At 58.0% G+C, this 15,947-nt stretch overlaps 1 protein-coding gene across 1 annotated transcript in view; it reads left to right on the forward strand.

The window, feature by feature from the left end:
* SHANK3 (SH3 and multiple ankyrin repeat domains 3) overlaps positions 1-15,947 on the forward strand; it is a 279,947-nt gene that overhangs the window by 128,963 nt on the left and 135,037 nt on the right. Inside the window, exon 12 of the mRNA XM_052705382.1 lies at positions 5,208-5,401. Within this exon, the coding sequence (XP_052561342.1) occupies positions 5,208-5,401 (194 nt within the window). The remainder of the gene's footprint in view (positions 1-5,207; positions 5,402-15,947) is intronic.

Consider the following 15,947-nt stretch of genomic DNA (forward strand, 5'->3'; position numbering starts at 1 on the left):
CATCTTTGGTGCTTGGAATGCTGGATGCATTTTGTAGCCACAGACTCAGTGGGGTTGGGAAGGAGCTCTGAGATCCCCAGCCCTGACCCCAGCCCATCCCCACCCTGCCCTCTAACCATGTCCTCAAGTGCCACGTCCCTACGCTCCTTGTGCACACCGGGTCCATCACAGGCAGCTGCTTTCAGTGGACAGAGCGTGATCAGAGCTCAGCACTGGAGACAAAGGCACGCTTCCAGGTTTGCACAGCATCAGCCCTGAGCACCACCTGTCTGCAGCAGGGCCAGGATAGTGGACAGTGATAAGACAAGGAGGAATGGCTTTAAAGTGAGACAGGGGAGGTTTAGGTTGGATGTGAGGAGGAAGTTTTTCATGCAGAGGGCGGTGAGGCACTGGCACAGGTTGCCCAAGGAGGCTGTGGATGCCCCATCCCTGCAGGCATTGGAGGCCAGGCTGGATGTGGCTCTGGGCAGCCTGGGCTGCTGGTTGGCGACCTGCACACAGCAGGGGCTTGGAGCTGATGATCATTGTGGTCCTTTTCAATCCAGGCCATTCTATGACCAGCACCAGGACCCAGGCTGCAGGCAGGGGATGAGCAAAGCACAGCAGCTCATGGCTTGCAGAGGGGCTGCTGGCCCCAGGACAGCAAATGCCATCGGGAGGAGTTGGTTCTCAGAGCTGTTGCAGCCCCTGCAGCGGGTGTCAGCTGAGCCATGGTTAGTGCTGAGCAGCCTGGTTGGCAGCTCGGATGGATGGATTGCAGGCAGAGCAGCACGGGGAGGAAACCCCATTGTCACCAGGGCAGGATCTCAGTGTAGGGCAGGATCTCTGTACGGGGCAGGATCCCAATGTAGGGCAGAATCCCATTGTAGGGCAGGATCCCAGTGTAGGGCAGGATCCCATGTAGGGCAGGATCCCATGTGGGGCAGGATCTCAGTGTAGGGCAGGATATCTGTATGGGGCAGGATCCCATGTAGGGCAGGATCCCAATGTAGGGCAGGATCCCAGTGTAGGGCAGGATCCCACATGGGGCAGGATCCCAGTGTAGGGCAGGATCCCAATGTAGGGCAGGATCCCATGTAGGGCAGGATCCCATTGTAGGGCAGGATCCCAGTGTAGGGCAGGATCCCATGTGGGGCAGGATCCCATGTAGGGCAGGATCCCATGTGGGGCAGGATCCCATGTAGGGCAGGATCCCATTGTAGGGCAGGATCCTATGTTGGGCAGGATCCCATGTGGGGCAGGATCTCAGTGTAGGGCAGGATCTCTGTACGGGGCAGGATCCCACTTGGGGCAGGACCATATAGTGGGGTAGGATAACAGCATGGGGCAGGATCTCTGTGTGGGGCAGGATCCTGATTGGGGCTGGATCTCTGCATGGGACACGATGCCAGCATGGGGCAGGACCCCACGTGGGACACGATCCCTGAATGGGGGAGGATTCCAGTGTGGGGCAGGAAGGCTCAGTCTCTCCTTCCAGCCCCCTGGGGTGGAGGAGGACGTGGGCACAGCGTGCAGCAGAGGCTCCATTATACACCAGGGAATGGAGAAGCTCCTTGGCTGCTTAATAAACACTGCCACGGTCGTGTTTGTTTTATGCATAACATACAAGGCGTGCTGGCTGCTGTTCAGAAGGAGCTGAAGGATCCAGCAGCGATCTGCTGCTGCACAAGCAGGCAGAGAAAGGGGAGAAATGCACTGTGTGGGGCACTGGGTTGCCCCATGGCGTGGGGCAGAGGAGCAGGAACGCATTGAGGTGCTCCTGTTTGTGCCAATGGGAGATAAAGCAGAGCTGTGAGGCTCTTCTGGCCTTACCCTGTTGGGAGCATGGGTGGGAATGTGCCTGGATTGAGCCCGAACCTGGAGCAGCTGCACGGCTGACACGGGTCTCCATCAAGCAGGCATTAACATGAAATATGATTAAACTAATTAACATCCCTTAATTGAAATTGAGCCTGCTGAAAAAAAAAATAATAATAATAATAAAATAGACCAAACAAAAATGGTTGCGTCCTTTGAAACCCTTACACAACGTGTTATAAATGGAGCTCCGATATAATGGATGGAGGCTGCGGAGACATTTTGACTTAATAACTCCTTAATGATTAAAAAAACGAGTGCGCTGCAAAATCAATATGGCAGATATGAAGTGGATTGCAAATCTCGTAATTAATGCTTCCTCAATGCAGCTGCTGAAAAGGTTGGGGGGGGGTCACGGGGAATTTGGGCTGTCGTTCCGATCTCATGGTGCCCGTGCCAAGGCCACCCTCGGTCCTGGGGGTACTTTGGAACACGGTCGGTGCTTTGGCACTGGGAGAAGATGGGGAAGAGAAGGGAGGAGAAGGGAGGTCACAGAAAGCCTGAACTGTAGGGGTGGGAAGGAGCCGTCGCATCTCCCCCAGCCCAACCCCCCCCATTGCAGAGCAGAGGGGAGAAGCACCTTCCTGCCCTGCTGGCTGCGCTCTGTGCTGCGCACCCCAGGGTCCCATTGGCCACTTCAGCCATCAGGGCACACTGCTGGCTCACGGTCGACTTGTGGTCAACTGTTGGCCTCCTCTGAAAACCTCCTTTCCAGCAGCTCAGCCTCCAGTGTGTCAGAGCCATAGAATCGTAGAATGGCCTGGGTTGAACAGGCCCACAGTGCTCACCTTGTTCCAAGCCCCTGCCATGGGGAAGGTCTGCAAGACCAGGCTGCCCAGAGTTGCATCCAGCCTAGGCTGCGTCCTGATGCTGCTGTTGTTCCTCCCCAGGTGTAAAACCCTGCACTGCCCTGGCTGAACCCCACTGGATTCCTCTGCCCTCAGCTCTCCAAGCCCTGTGTGAGCACACGGTGCTCAGCCCCACAGGTTGGTGGGTGTGGGGCTGCTGTGTCCGAGATCCCATCGGCACCGGGCACGCTTTGCTGTGAGCAGCCTTAATGCTGATGTGTTCTTCATGCTGCTCGTGACAGTTTCTGAAAGCATAAAGGAGCTCTTCGGAGCTCTGGGCAGGTCTTTAATATCTCCTCACTGACTAAAGCATGATACCGGAGTGACATTTAGAAGCATTAGGAAGCAAGGGCAGTTATTTATTTCTTATGAAGGTGTTTTTTCCCTCGAGGGGTTGCGGTGTGGAGGACGAGGGCTGGGGGTGACCCAGTGCTCAGCAGCGCCTTCTGCTGCCGTATCCGAGCCCTCCTTTCCGCCAGCTACGCCGAGATGTGATCCGGGTTTGCTCGGTGACCTCCACTTGTAGGGAGGCGATGGATTTCCCCACCGCACCGAGCACTCCCTCCATCTGCATCCGCAGCCAGGAGTGCTGTGAGCAGCAGCGAGGCTGGGGCAGCCCCGCTGGGGGTATGGAGCACAGCCCACAGGGCGTGCAGGGGGAAGATGTGTGCAAAAAACAACCAACAGGGGCTGCAAACCCGGGGCGCGGGGCCGCAAGCACAAGGCACGGGGCGCAGACATTGGGTACAGGGTTGCAAATTTGAGACAGCGAGCTTCAGATTAGGGGCAGAGGCTGCAATCATTGTGAGCTGGGCGGCAAGCGTGAAGCAGGGTTGCGGTTTTCGGACACGGGGCTGCGGGATCGGGAGGGGCTGCAGCTCCGGGCCGCGTGGTGACGGTACCAGGGCAGCACTGAGCACCGCTGGAGCCGGGGCAGAGCTCAGCGGCGACGCTCGGAACCCGGAGCTGCTCCCGACGCGGGGGTGGCAGCGCGGGAGGCCCCGGTGCGGCCCCGAGCAGAGGGCGATGGCAGCTGCTAGGGCCGGGAGCGAAGCCCCGTCCGCGAGGTGCCCCCGGTGCTTCCAGCTCTGATTCCTCCCTGCACCGCCCGCATCCGCAGTGCCCCCCGCTGCGCTCCCCCAGGCTGCCCGGTAGAAGCGGCCGCGGGGGGGCGGTGCGGAGCATGGGCCCATCCCCCTCCCACCCCCATCCCCATCCCATCCAACCCCCTCCCATCCCATCACCATCCCATCCCTAATCCCATTCCCCTCCCACCCCCATCTCTATCCCATCCCATCCCCATCCCCATCCCCATCCCATCCCATCCCCATCCCATCCCATCCCATCCCATCCCATCCCATCCCATCCCATCCCATCCTATCCCATCCTACCCCATCCTCATCCCCATCTCCTCCCCCTCCCGTCCCATCCCCACCTGCATCCCCATCCCCCTCCCATTTCCCTCTCCACCCTGTCCTATCCCCACCCCATCCCATCCCTACTTGCATCCCCATCCCTATTCTAATCCTCATCCCCTCCCCTTACTGTCCCATCCCGTCCCCATATCCCCATTCCTATCCCCATCCCCATCCCCATCTCTATTCTCATCCCCTCCCCCATCCCATCCCCATATCCCCACCGCATTCCATCCCCATCCCCATCCCCTCCCGTCCCTTCCCCTCCCCTCCCCTCTCCTCTCATTCCACCCCATCCTATCCTCTCACCTCCCCATCCCATCCCCATATCCCCAATTCCATCACCATTCTCATCCCCATCCCCATCCCCATCCCCTTCCCCTTCCCCTTACTCTTCCCCCCCCATCCCATCCCATCCCATCCCATCCCATCCCACCCCACCCCATCCCACCCCACCCCATCCCACCCCATCCCATCCCACCTCACCCCATCCCACCCCACCCCATCCCATCCCATCCCATCCCATCCCATCCCATCCCATCCCATCCCATCCCATCCCATCCCATCCCATCCCATCCCATCCCATCCCATCCCATCCCATCCTGTCCCGTCCCGTCCCGTCCCGTCCCGTCTGCATCCCGATCCCCATCCCCATCTGCATCCCCCTCGCCCTCCCCATCCCCTCCCCATCCTCACCCCCATCCCCTCCCCGTCCCATCCCCATATCCCCACCCCATCCCATCCCGGTGGGCGCGGCGGGGGCGGAGGCGCGGATCCCCGCCCGCAGGGAGGAGCCGCCGCCGGCGGGCAGCTGCCCCGGGCCATGGTGCGCGCGGCGGCGGCGGCGCGGCGCCGGAGGGAGCGGAGCGGCGCGCGGGGCGGGCGGCGCCGCGCCATGGAGCCGGCGGCGGGCGGCGGCCCCGGAGCCGCAGCCGTTGCCCGCGCCCGGGCGGCGCCGCGGCGGCCGGGGCTGCGCTGAAGCCCCGGAGCCCCCCGCGGCCGCGGCCGCCGCCGTCCCCGCCATGGCGCAGCCCGCGGGCCGCGAGCTGCCGGGCATCAGCACCGTAACGTACGTCTTCGTTTACAGCCCCGGCGGCCCGGCGGGTCCCCCCGGGCCCGGCCCCGGCCCCGAGCCCGCGCCGCACGCCGCGCCCGCCCCGCTGCGCGGCCCCAAACGGAAGCTGTACAGCGCCGTGCCCGGCCGTAAGTTCATCGTGGTGAAGAGCTACGCGCCGCAGGGCGAGGGAGAGATCCAGCTGAACCGGGGAGAAGCCGTCAAGGGTGAGTGCGGCGGGGATGCGGGCGGCGCTGCGGGATGCGGGCGGGGGTCGCGGCGGCGAGGGAGAGCGGCGGAGCGGCGCCGGTGGCGTTTGGCCCCGTGCTTCTGGGGAGGGGATGCGGGGCCGGGCGGAACCTCGGCGGGACCGGGGCCGCCGAGCTGCTGCAGGTTGGTCTGCGGGGTCTTGGGGCGACGAAGGGGGGCCTGGAGCCCGGGATCGGGGCTCAGCAGCGGAGCCGCGGGGCGTGGATGCGGGCATCAGGTGTGGCGCCCAGGTGCGGGGCCTCGGAGCTTTGCTGGGTCCCTCCGAGCACCCCAGGCCCCGGCGCTCGGTGGCAGCTCCGTGGCACTGGCGCCGCGTTCAGTGCTGGGCTGGGAGCCCCAGTGAATCGGACGGCGCTTTGCTGGGGCGGTCTGTGGGCGCTGCTGGGGTGAGTGGCCCCGATCCAAGGCAGTGCCTGAGTGCAGGTGGAGAGGAAACAGCGTCCATGCTGAGCCCCCAGTGCAGCCCCGGCAGTGCGGAGCTTGATGGGAGACGGCGGCTGAGGGGGATGATGGCATCGCCCGGTACGTTGGGCAGCTGCTTGGAAACCTGCTGTGGGCCAGCAATCAGCTTCTTGGGCAGGTAGCAGTGAGAAGAGGCTTCCTCTGCAAGAACCCAATTCCAGCGTTTCACAGAAAGTTGAAGGATCTTCCTCCTTCTTTTCCAGCCCTGGGCTGGAGCTGCTCCCCTGACTGCTCACGTCAGCTCTCCGATCGGGGCGTCGCAGCTCGGGTGCACATGGGAGCTTCAGGAATTGTCCTGAGCTGTGCACACCCACATGGCAGCGGAGCAGGGGGGCTGCAGCTGTGGCCGTAGGTGCGGTGTTTGCTGGAGGAGTCACTGCAGAGATGGGGCTTTTCCCTTCTTCACCCACTGAGCGGTGTTTTCCATCCTGCAATTCTTCATCTCGTCGTGCATTTGCGTTAGGGAGGTGGTCCCGTAGCAGCCTGTAGTGATTGCAGCAGAATGTGTCATTCATGAACTCACCTGTTGCTGCTTGCACACATCTCTGAGCATGGGATGTGGTGCTGGAGAGGGGGGCTGGTTGCATCGCAGCGTGGCTGGGGCTCAGCAGGAGGGTCTCCCATGGTTGCCCTGTGGGAAGGAGCTGCAGGGCAGGTGGGCTGCGTGCTGCTGTTGCGTGCTGCTGTTGTGTGCTGCTGTTTTGCTGCTGGTTTATAGCTAGAAGGACATGGAGTCATGGGCAGGCTGTCCTGGTTTTGCAGGGTGATCATAGAATCATTCAGGTTGGAAAAGACTTCTCAGATCAACAGTCCGACCCCAACCCATCCCACTGCCCACGTCCCCCAGTGCCACATCCCTGTGCTCACTGAACACCCCCAGGGATGGGGGCTCCCCGCTGCCCTGGGCAGCTGTGCAGTGCTGACGGCTCTTTGCAGCACAGGTTGTTCCCAATTCCAACCCAACCCTCCCCCTTGCACCCTGATCCCATCCCCTCCCGTCCCATCCCTGTTCCCTGCTGATGGAGACCAACCCCTCCTTCACTCCAGCCTCCTTTCCCCAGTGGCACAGAGCACTGAGCTCCCCCTGAGCCCCTCTGCCCCATCCCCTCCCCCATAGGACAGCGGGGTGCAGTGTGAAGCAGGGCTGCATTCCAGAGCAATTGCTGTAGGTCCTGCAAGAGACCCAGAGGTCCCTGAGCATTTCCTCGTGTTCCACTTAAGGTTGCACCCCATATTAAAAGCAGGTCGGCTCCTGCCAGGTTCCTGCCATGTCCTGGTGTGATGGGGTCGGTCTCGTGCTGGGTTTGTTGCTCTGGATCTTTCTTTGTTGCCATCCTGTCCCCATTCCCATCCCCTTCCTGTCAGATCCCCATATCCCTACCGCATCCCCACCCCATTCCCATCTCATTTCTTCATGAGCTGTGAGTAGGAATTGGGCTGAAAGGCACAGTGTGGGTCAGGAAGTGAGCATGGCAGTGTGCTGTGACCGTCCTGGTGGCCATTGGGTGACAAAGGATAACGACTGATGCTGATGTTTCATCTGTAAGGCAGCAAAAGCATGTGAGGAGAGGGGAGTCTGTCCTTGAGCTGCTTGTTGCTGGTAATGACAAACAAAATGAGATGTCAGAACCCCAAGCAAGGGGAGAACCGATCGGCACCAGCCTCGGAATAATGCTGAGGTTGCAGAGGGAAGGGTCTCCTTGGCTAAGGGGATTCAGGACAGCAACCTGGGAACAAGGGGAAACCAGGAACACGACGAATGCGCCGGTTCTGGATCTCATTTCTTCACACGTTGTGATCAGGAGGAGTGATTCTCAAGCAACTGTTACTATGTGCACCCAACAGCAAGTGCTCCTCCATGGTGCAGTTCTCGCTGCCGTTCTGTGTTGCAGCATCCTGAGCCGCCCCACGTGGAGGGAACGGCAGCCAGCATTGCTGCTGGTGTTTGTTGGGTGTTACCATGGTAGTTCTCAGCTGCGCTGGGGGTTCAGAGATGGGGTTGTTTTACCTGTGGCTCGGGTTGTTGTAAGGCTGAGTGATCAGCGCTGGTTCCTCTGATTTCCTTCTGCCAGCACGCAGCTCTGGACAGCAGGACCTGGGGGTCCTGGTAGGTGAGGAGCTGCTCAGGAGCCATAGAACTGGGGGATGGTGTGGGTTGGAAGGGCCTCCAAAGGCCGTCTGGTCCCATTCCCTGCAGTGAGCGGGGACCCCCTCAGCTCCATCAGTGCTCAGAGCCCCATCCTCTGACCGTGGGTGTCTGCAGGGATGGGCAGCAGCACCTCTCTGTGCAACTGAGTGGTGCCTCACCTCTCAGCATGAAGCCCTCCCTTACTGGGAGCCTTACGCCTGCCCAGGAGCTGCCCCTTGGGAGCTGCTGAGGTCTCTCCACTGCCACTCTTTTCTGGAAGCAGCTCCAGAACCTTCCAGGCTTTGTGCTTCTGCTGAGAAGACCCCTGAGATCACAGAGTCTGGCTGTAACAGCACTGCTCCCAGCTGCACGGCCATTCATTGCGGTGCCCCGGCCACAGCAGCACCAGGAGCTGCCTCCAAAGAGCTGCACCACGGCTGGAGGGCTGTCCTGTGCTCACAAACCAGCACTCAGTGCTGACTGGTGCTCACCCAGGATCGGTGCGGCCCCATAGGGCTGCGTGTTCCATCAGTGGGGCTGGAGAGCAGCGCCCACCCTGTGCTGCAGTGTTTTGAGGTCCCTCTGATCCCCCCCCCCCCTTCATCCCCCCCCAAGCCCCATTTCTGTGTCACCGTTTGAGGCTGGGTGTCCCCATGAGCACCCAGGGCTGCATTGCTTCACTCTTGGTTCCCCAAATCCCTGTGGCTTTTGGGGATTGGGCTGTATAGGAAAGGACCAGTGGCCCAACACTGGGGTTGAGTGGGAGCCGGGGAGGGTGGGTGGGAGCTGGGGGGCTCCCGGCACCCATTCCAGAATCACAGAATCACCAAGGTTGGAAAAGACCTTCAAGATCACCCAGTCCAACCATCCACCCATCCCCAACAGCTCTCACTAAACCACATCCCTCAACACAAAACCCAAACTTGAGCACCTCCAGGGTCGGTGACTCCACCACCTCCCTGCGCAGCCATTCCAGTGCCTGACCACTCTTTCAGAAGAGCAATATTTCCTAACCTCCAACCTGAATCTCCCCTGGTGCAGCTTGAAGCCATTCCCTCTGTTCCATCCCTGTTACACGAGAGAAGAGGCCGACCCCCAGCTCACCACAACCTCCCTTCAGGCAGCTGTAGAGAGCAGTGAGGTCTCCCCTGAGCCTCCTCATCTTCAGACTGAACAATCCCAGCTCTTTCAGCTGCTCCTCTCCATTGAGCCCACGGATGCTGGTCCCACTGCGTGCATCCATCCAGGCTGTGCTGTGGTGGTCGCAGCGCAGGGCTGCTGGTTGTGGTTGGAAGAGAGAAGAGTTTTCAGGACCACTGGAAGCTCTTGGAGACCTGGATGTGGGATTTCCTCCTGCTGGAAACCTTCCTGTGGAAGGAAAACCTAAGAATGGCTTACGGAGGTTAAAAGGAAATGAATAGAATAAAACCGAAATGTCTTGGGGAGCTGGAAGAACCTATTTTTTTGGAAGAAAAGGGGATTTTGTTGCATGTTTGTGGAACTGCGTGGCCGGGCTGGCAGTGCCTGGCCATGCAATGGAAGAAAGGTCGAGGGAACTGGGATTGTTTGGCTTTGAGAAGGCACCAGGGAGACCTCATGGTGGCCTTCAGTGCTTGAAGAGAGCGGATAAACAGGAGGGGAACGGATGTTTGTGAGGGTGGATGGTGATGGGACAAGGGGAATGGCTTTAAAGTGAGACAGGGGAGGTTTGGGTTGGATGTGAGGAGGAAGTTTTTCATGCAGAGGGCAGTGAGGCACTGGCACAGGTTGCCCAAGGAGGCTGTGGATGCTCCATCCCTGCAGGCATTGGAGGCCAGGCTGGATGTGGCTCTGGGCAGCCTGGGCTGCTGGTTGGCGACCTGCACACAGCAGGGGCTTGGAGCTGATGCTCACCGTGGGCCTTTGCAACCCAGGCCACTGTATGATTCTGTGCTGGGGATGAGGCACAGCTCTGCACCCACTGCAGGCAGTTGGCACGTTGGCAGTGCTGTGCCACAGTGCAGTTCCTCTTTTGGACCCAAGCAGGGCCCCGTCCTGGTGTCCCTTTGTGCAGTCAGCTCAGAGCAGTGCACGGTGAGCTGCAGTCACTGCCTCATCTCTTGAAGCAGAGATGTCTCCAAGGGCAGCCAAGCACAGCCCTTGTTTCCCTTCTGGTTGTTTCACACTGAGTTTCAAAGCAACTGGATTGGTCCCATGTGTGGGATGCTCAGGCTGTTGGCATAGGGGTGCAGCTGCCTTGCAGCTCCTGGGGCTGCGCTGCTGTGGTGCTGCTGGGCGATGCTCTGTAGCAGTGTCACAGAATCACAGAATGGCCAGGGTTGGAAAAGACTTCAAGGATCACGAATCTCCAACCCCCTGCCACAGGCAGGGCCACCAACCTCCACGTTTAATGCTAAACCAGGCTGCCCAGGGCCCCATCCAACCTGGCCTCCAACACCTCCAGGGATGGACGGGGCATCACAGCCTCTCTGGGCAGCTGTTCCAGCCCCTCACCTCTCTCACAGCACACAACTTCCCCCTGACATCCAACCTCCAGCTGCCCTCCCTCAACTTCAAACCATTTCCCCTCGTCCTGCAGTTACGAACCCTTTCCAGGAGTTGATTCCCCTCCTGTTTGCAGGCTCCCTTTGGGTATTGAAAGGCTCCTGACCGTGGCTCAGCTGCAGGCTGCAGCCCAAGGGCTCGGTTGTGCCTCTCCTCTCGAAGCTCCATCTGCTCGTTGCTACATAAATATCTGACCTCCTTCTCATCCCCGCTGCGCTCTTTTGGGCTGTTTATGGCATTCGATGGGTAATTGTGCCTGATGCAGGAAGGTGTCCATTTCTGTCAGTTTGTACAAGTGACTCCTTGGCTTAGGGATGCCTTCTAGTCCAGATGTCCCACAGAAGTTCCTGTTTCTGTTTCGTTTCTTTGTGTCTGTTCTGTCTCTGCTTAACCACACTTTGGTTTGCCATTAATGTGCCCCATTCCTTACGTCTTTTCCTGCAGTTTTCTTTATGCCTCTTATCAAGCCTTCATCTCTTCTCTTAAACAAGTTTGGTTTCTGTTCCAGACGAGTGGAGCTCTGTGATTACTGTCCTGGCAGCGTCCTGGTGGGCTCTGTATCACTTTGGTTAAGTAGAGAGAACATAAAACGTGAAACAGACTAAATTCTAAAGAAAAGCAACCTCCTGGTGTTTGGAAATATTGAACTGCGTGTCCCTTTCCTCTCCTTCCTTGTTCACTTCTCCAATGGAATGCATGGAGGCGGCTGCACTTCACCTCTGGTGTTTCTCCATGGCTCGCCAGTGATGCCCTTGCTGGGCTTTTCCAACCTGCCCATGGCTTTGTCCTCCCATTCATTGGAGGGGCTGCAATGGGAGGAGGGGCACTCAGCCCACAGCAGGGCTTGGGGCTTTTGGGGGCTTTGAGGTCGCTTCCAAGCCAACCATTCCGTGGCTCTTTGGGTCCCAAAAGGGCCGTGTGGGGCTTTTGGGGGCTGTGAGGTCGCTTCCAAGCCAACCATTCCATGGCTCTTTGGGTCCCAAAAGGGGGCTTTTGGGGTCCCAAAAGGGCCGTGTGGGGCTTTTGGGGGCTGTGAGGTCGCTTCCAAGCCAACCATTCCATGGCTCTTTGGGTCCCAAAAGGGGGCTTTTGGGGTCCCAAAAGGGCCGTGTGGGGCTTTTGGGGGCTTTGAGGTCGCTTCCAAGCCAACCATTCCATGGCTCTTTGGGTCCCAAAAGGGGGCTTTTGGGGTCCCAAAAGGGCCGTGTGGGGCTTTTGGGGGCTGTGAGGTCGCTTCCAAGCCAACCATTCTGTGGCTCTTTGGGTCCCAAAAGGGCCTTGTGGGGCTTTTGGGGGCTTTGAGGTCGCTTCCAAGCCAACCATTCCGTGGCTCTTTGGGTCCCAAAAGGGCCGTGTGGGGCAGGAGGGCTCCAGCTGTGAGGATGCAGCCCGTGGGGATGGGACCAGGACCCGTGTGTGTGAACCCCAGGCCAGCCCCCAACAATTCCCCCAAGTGAGCAGCAATGCTGTGGGTCAGGAAGGCGCTGGGGGGGGTGATGGGTGCAGGGAAGGGCAAATGTGTGGGGCTCGTACAAGGTTTCCAAAGTGCTGCTGATGGTCTGACATCAATCACACCTTATGAGGAAGGTTAGGAGTGCCTAACGAGGACAGGGCAATGGGAAGAGGTGTCAGAATTGACTACAGCACAAAGAAGGAATGGAGATTCCCTGGGGACATGCAGAACACGCCGTCCCTCTGTGGTTATTAAAGCTGCCACCGGTTGGCATTACAAACTCTATTTTTAGCAGTCTTAAACTATGGTGAGAAAAAAATTGGTCTGGCCTAAAATTTTCTCACTCTGCTTAAAGTTTAATTCTTGCCACGGGTCAGCCAGGCTCGCTCAGCATACAATCACAGAATCATTCAGGTTGGAAAAGAGCTCTGAGATCAGCAGTCCGACCCCATCCCATCCCACTGCCCACCTCCCCCAGTGCCACATCCCTGTGCTCACTGAACACCCCCAGGGATGGGGGCTCCCCGCTGCCCTGGGCAGCTGTGCAGTGCTGACGGCTCTTTGCAGCACAGGTTGTTCCCAATTCCAACCCAACCCTCCCCGTTGCACCCTGATCCCATCCCCTCCCGTCCCATCCCTGTTCCCTGCTGATGGAGACCAACCCCTCCTTCACTCCAGCCTCCTTTCAGGAGGGGCACAGAGCACTGAGCTCCCCCTGAGCCCCTCTGCCCCATCCCCTCCCCCATAGGACAGCGGGTTGCAGTGTGAAGCAGGGCCGCATTCCAAAGCAATTGCTGTAGGTCCTGCAAGAGATCTGGAGGTCCCTGAGCATTTCCTCGTGTTCCACTTCAGGTTGAAACAGTGGTTGCACGCTGGCTCTGGAAGCTCTCATCCTTGCCCAGATTTACGCTGAGTTTTCATATGATCGCTGAGGACGAATCTCACCAAACCCCACTGATCTGCGCCTCCCTTTCTAGCAGCGTTTGTGGGAATTCGTTTGTGGGAATTCATTTTTCTGAGTGTTTCTCTGCCCACCTCAGGACTGGGATGGAATTGGAATTCCTGGAGCAGCTTTGCCTTCGAAACAGGGTCAAGAAATTCATTCTGTTCCCTCGTTCGTTCTGGGAAGGTCATTTTGAAAGAGATGGGAAGAAGCCAGGATGCGGCTGGTGGCCGTGGCTCTGAGGATTACACAACCTCCCGGGATCGCTGTCTGTCATCAGTCCTGCTTTCTGCTGTGCTACATTTCCCTGAGTTTAGGGCAGGATTTTTCCACTGAGAAAGTGTGCTTGCGGGTCGGCAGCGCGGCCGCTGGGTGCTGTGGGGCTGAGATGTGCAACCACAGCCCAGCAGTCCCTCTGGAAATGAGGGCATCAATGGCCAGAAAGGCTGCAGGGAGACCTCATGGTGGCCTGCAGTGCTTGAAGGGAGCTGATAAACAGGAGGGGAACGGCTGTGTGTGAGGGTGGGTGGTGATGGGACGAGGGGAATGGCTTTAAAGTGAGACAGGGGAGGTTTGGGTTGGATGTGAGGAGGAAGTTTTTCATGCAGAGGGCGGTGAGGCACTGGCACAGGTTGCCCAAGGAGGCTGTGGATGCCCCATCCCTGCAGGCATTGGAGGCCAGGCTGGATGTGGCTCTGGGCAGCCTGGGCTGCTGGTTGGCGACCTGCACACAGCAGGGGTTGGAACTGATGTTCACCGTGGGTCTTTGCAACCCAGTGAGTCTGTGAAATGTTGTGCTTCAGAGTTTGGGTAGAAAACAGTCAGAAAGCGAAGGGAAGACGGAGGAATGGTGCCAACAGAACAGCATTGGGATCTCAGTGCCCTTTTTGGGACCTGTGCTGCTGTGAGCTGTTCCCCCCCAGCTTCGCTTTTCATCCGGGGACACAACGGAGGGGATTTTGCTCATTGGTGATAAATACAAACTCTACGAACTTCTTGATGCTTCCCTTTTCTTCAGCACGAATTCTTCTGCCTGGGAGTCCTCTCAGCCTTTGCCCATCAGGAGATGCTCCATCTCTGCAGCCCTTTTTTTGTCTTTGAAAACCTCCTTCCCACGATGCTGTGGGTTTTTCATTCACTCATTCATTCATTCATTCTTCACCTGCATGTTTTAATGACTTTTCTCCTCCTATTAATGGAGAGTGGTAACGATCGTTTCCCTTTTCAACATTTCTGTGCTTGCATTTACAAGTGAGGCTGCCTCAGTGCCTCTCTGAAATACATGCAGATGAAATTCCTCCACGCCTTCAGATGCTGCTTGCACGTTATGTGGCTGAGGCTGGATTGCTGCACAGCACAATGCTATTGTTGGTGCCTTGCTTCTGCAGCAGCAGAGTGCTGAGAGCTCCCTGCTTGCAGAACCACTGAGGTTGGAGAAAACCTCTGAGATCATGAGTCCAACCCACCGCATCCCACTGTGCCCGGTGAGCAGAGGAAGCCTTGCTGGGGGTGCAGACAAATGAGATGCCATCCACGTTGCTCCATCTCCTGCTTTCCAAGGGGTGCTGCTGTGAGTGGCTGCTTCCTGAACCCCTTCTCCTGGTCCAGCCCTTGAGGTTCCTGCAGGCTCCCCTGGGTTCAGCGCTGCGATTTGGGGCAAAGGACAGCAAACTGTGCGTGCATGAGCCCAACTCACACCAAAAAACACCCCTTATTTTCTTGGTTTCATTTCCACCAGGCAATGCAAAGTGGCTCCGTGTCTTTCTCTCCTTTGTGCATTTTGCTTTTAGATGCCCTTTTTCCTTCCAAGATTTTTTTCTCTTGCAGATAACCCCATTTAAACGTTCTTTGCCAAGCCCGTGATCCAATTTGTTCCTCATCCACTGGTTGTTCTCCGAGCGCTGCAGGACTTAAAAGTGCACATGCCTGGGGAGAAGCACAGAGTAATCCTCTTAAATTAACACTGAAGTGTTTTTCAGAAGGTGTGTTGGGGGGGATTTGTGCTCCTAAACTCCTCCTGAAGGTCCTCCTCAATTGCCTGTGCTTTGTCTACCCCTGAGCTCTGCAGCAAGGCAGAACTTGTCCCTCAGCTGTGCAGTGCTGAGCAGTGGCTTGGAAAGGATGGACCCCACAGTGCTGCCAGAATAACAGACAACTTTATTCCCTCCTCAGAGTTTCTTCTTCCACAACTTCATACCTTGTATTTGGCTTTGTTGTACCTTGAGAGGTTCTCCAGGGCCCAGCCCTGTGTGTTGGGATTAGGGCAACCCCATTGCTGCACAGCCATCCCTGTGTGTTGGGATTAGGGCAACCCCATTGCTGCACAGCCATCCCTGTGTGTTGGGATTAGGGTAACCCCACTGCTGCACAATCATCCGTGTGTATTAGGATTAGGGTAACCCCACTGCTGCACATCCATCTGTGTGTGTGTTGGGATTAGGGTAACCCCACTGCTGCACAGCCATCTGTGTGTGTTGGGATTAGGGTAACCCCACTGCTGCACAGCCATCCCTGTGTGTTGGGATTAGGGTAACCCCACTGCTGCACAGCCATCCCTGTGTGTTGGGATTAGGGTAACCCCACTGCTGCACATCCATGTGTGTGTGTTGGGATTAGGGTAACCCCACTGCTGCACATCCATCTGTATGTGTTGGGATTAGGGTAACCCCACTGCTGCACAGCCATCTGTGTGTGTTGGGATTAGGGTAACCCCACTGCTGCACATCCATCTGTGTGTGTGTTGGGATTAGGGTAACCCCACTGCTGCACATCCATCCGTGTGTGTTGGGATTAGGGTAACCCCACTGCTGCACATCCATGTGTGTGTTGGGATTAGGGTAACCCCACTGCTGCACATCCATCTGTGTGTGTGTTGGGATTAGGGTAACCCCACTGCTGCACAGCCATGGCTGTGTGTTGGGATTAGGGTAACCCCACTGCTGCACATCCATCCCTGTGTGTTGGGATCAGGGT

This window comes from Tympanuchus pallidicinctus, unplaced genomic scaffold (assembly GCF_026119805.1).
Source record: "Tympanuchus pallidicinctus isolate F22 unplaced genomic scaffold, pur_lepc_1.0 scaffold57, whole genome shotgun sequence".
NCBI lineage: Eukaryota > Metazoa > Chordata > Aves > Galliformes > Phasianidae > Tympanuchus > Tympanuchus pallidicinctus.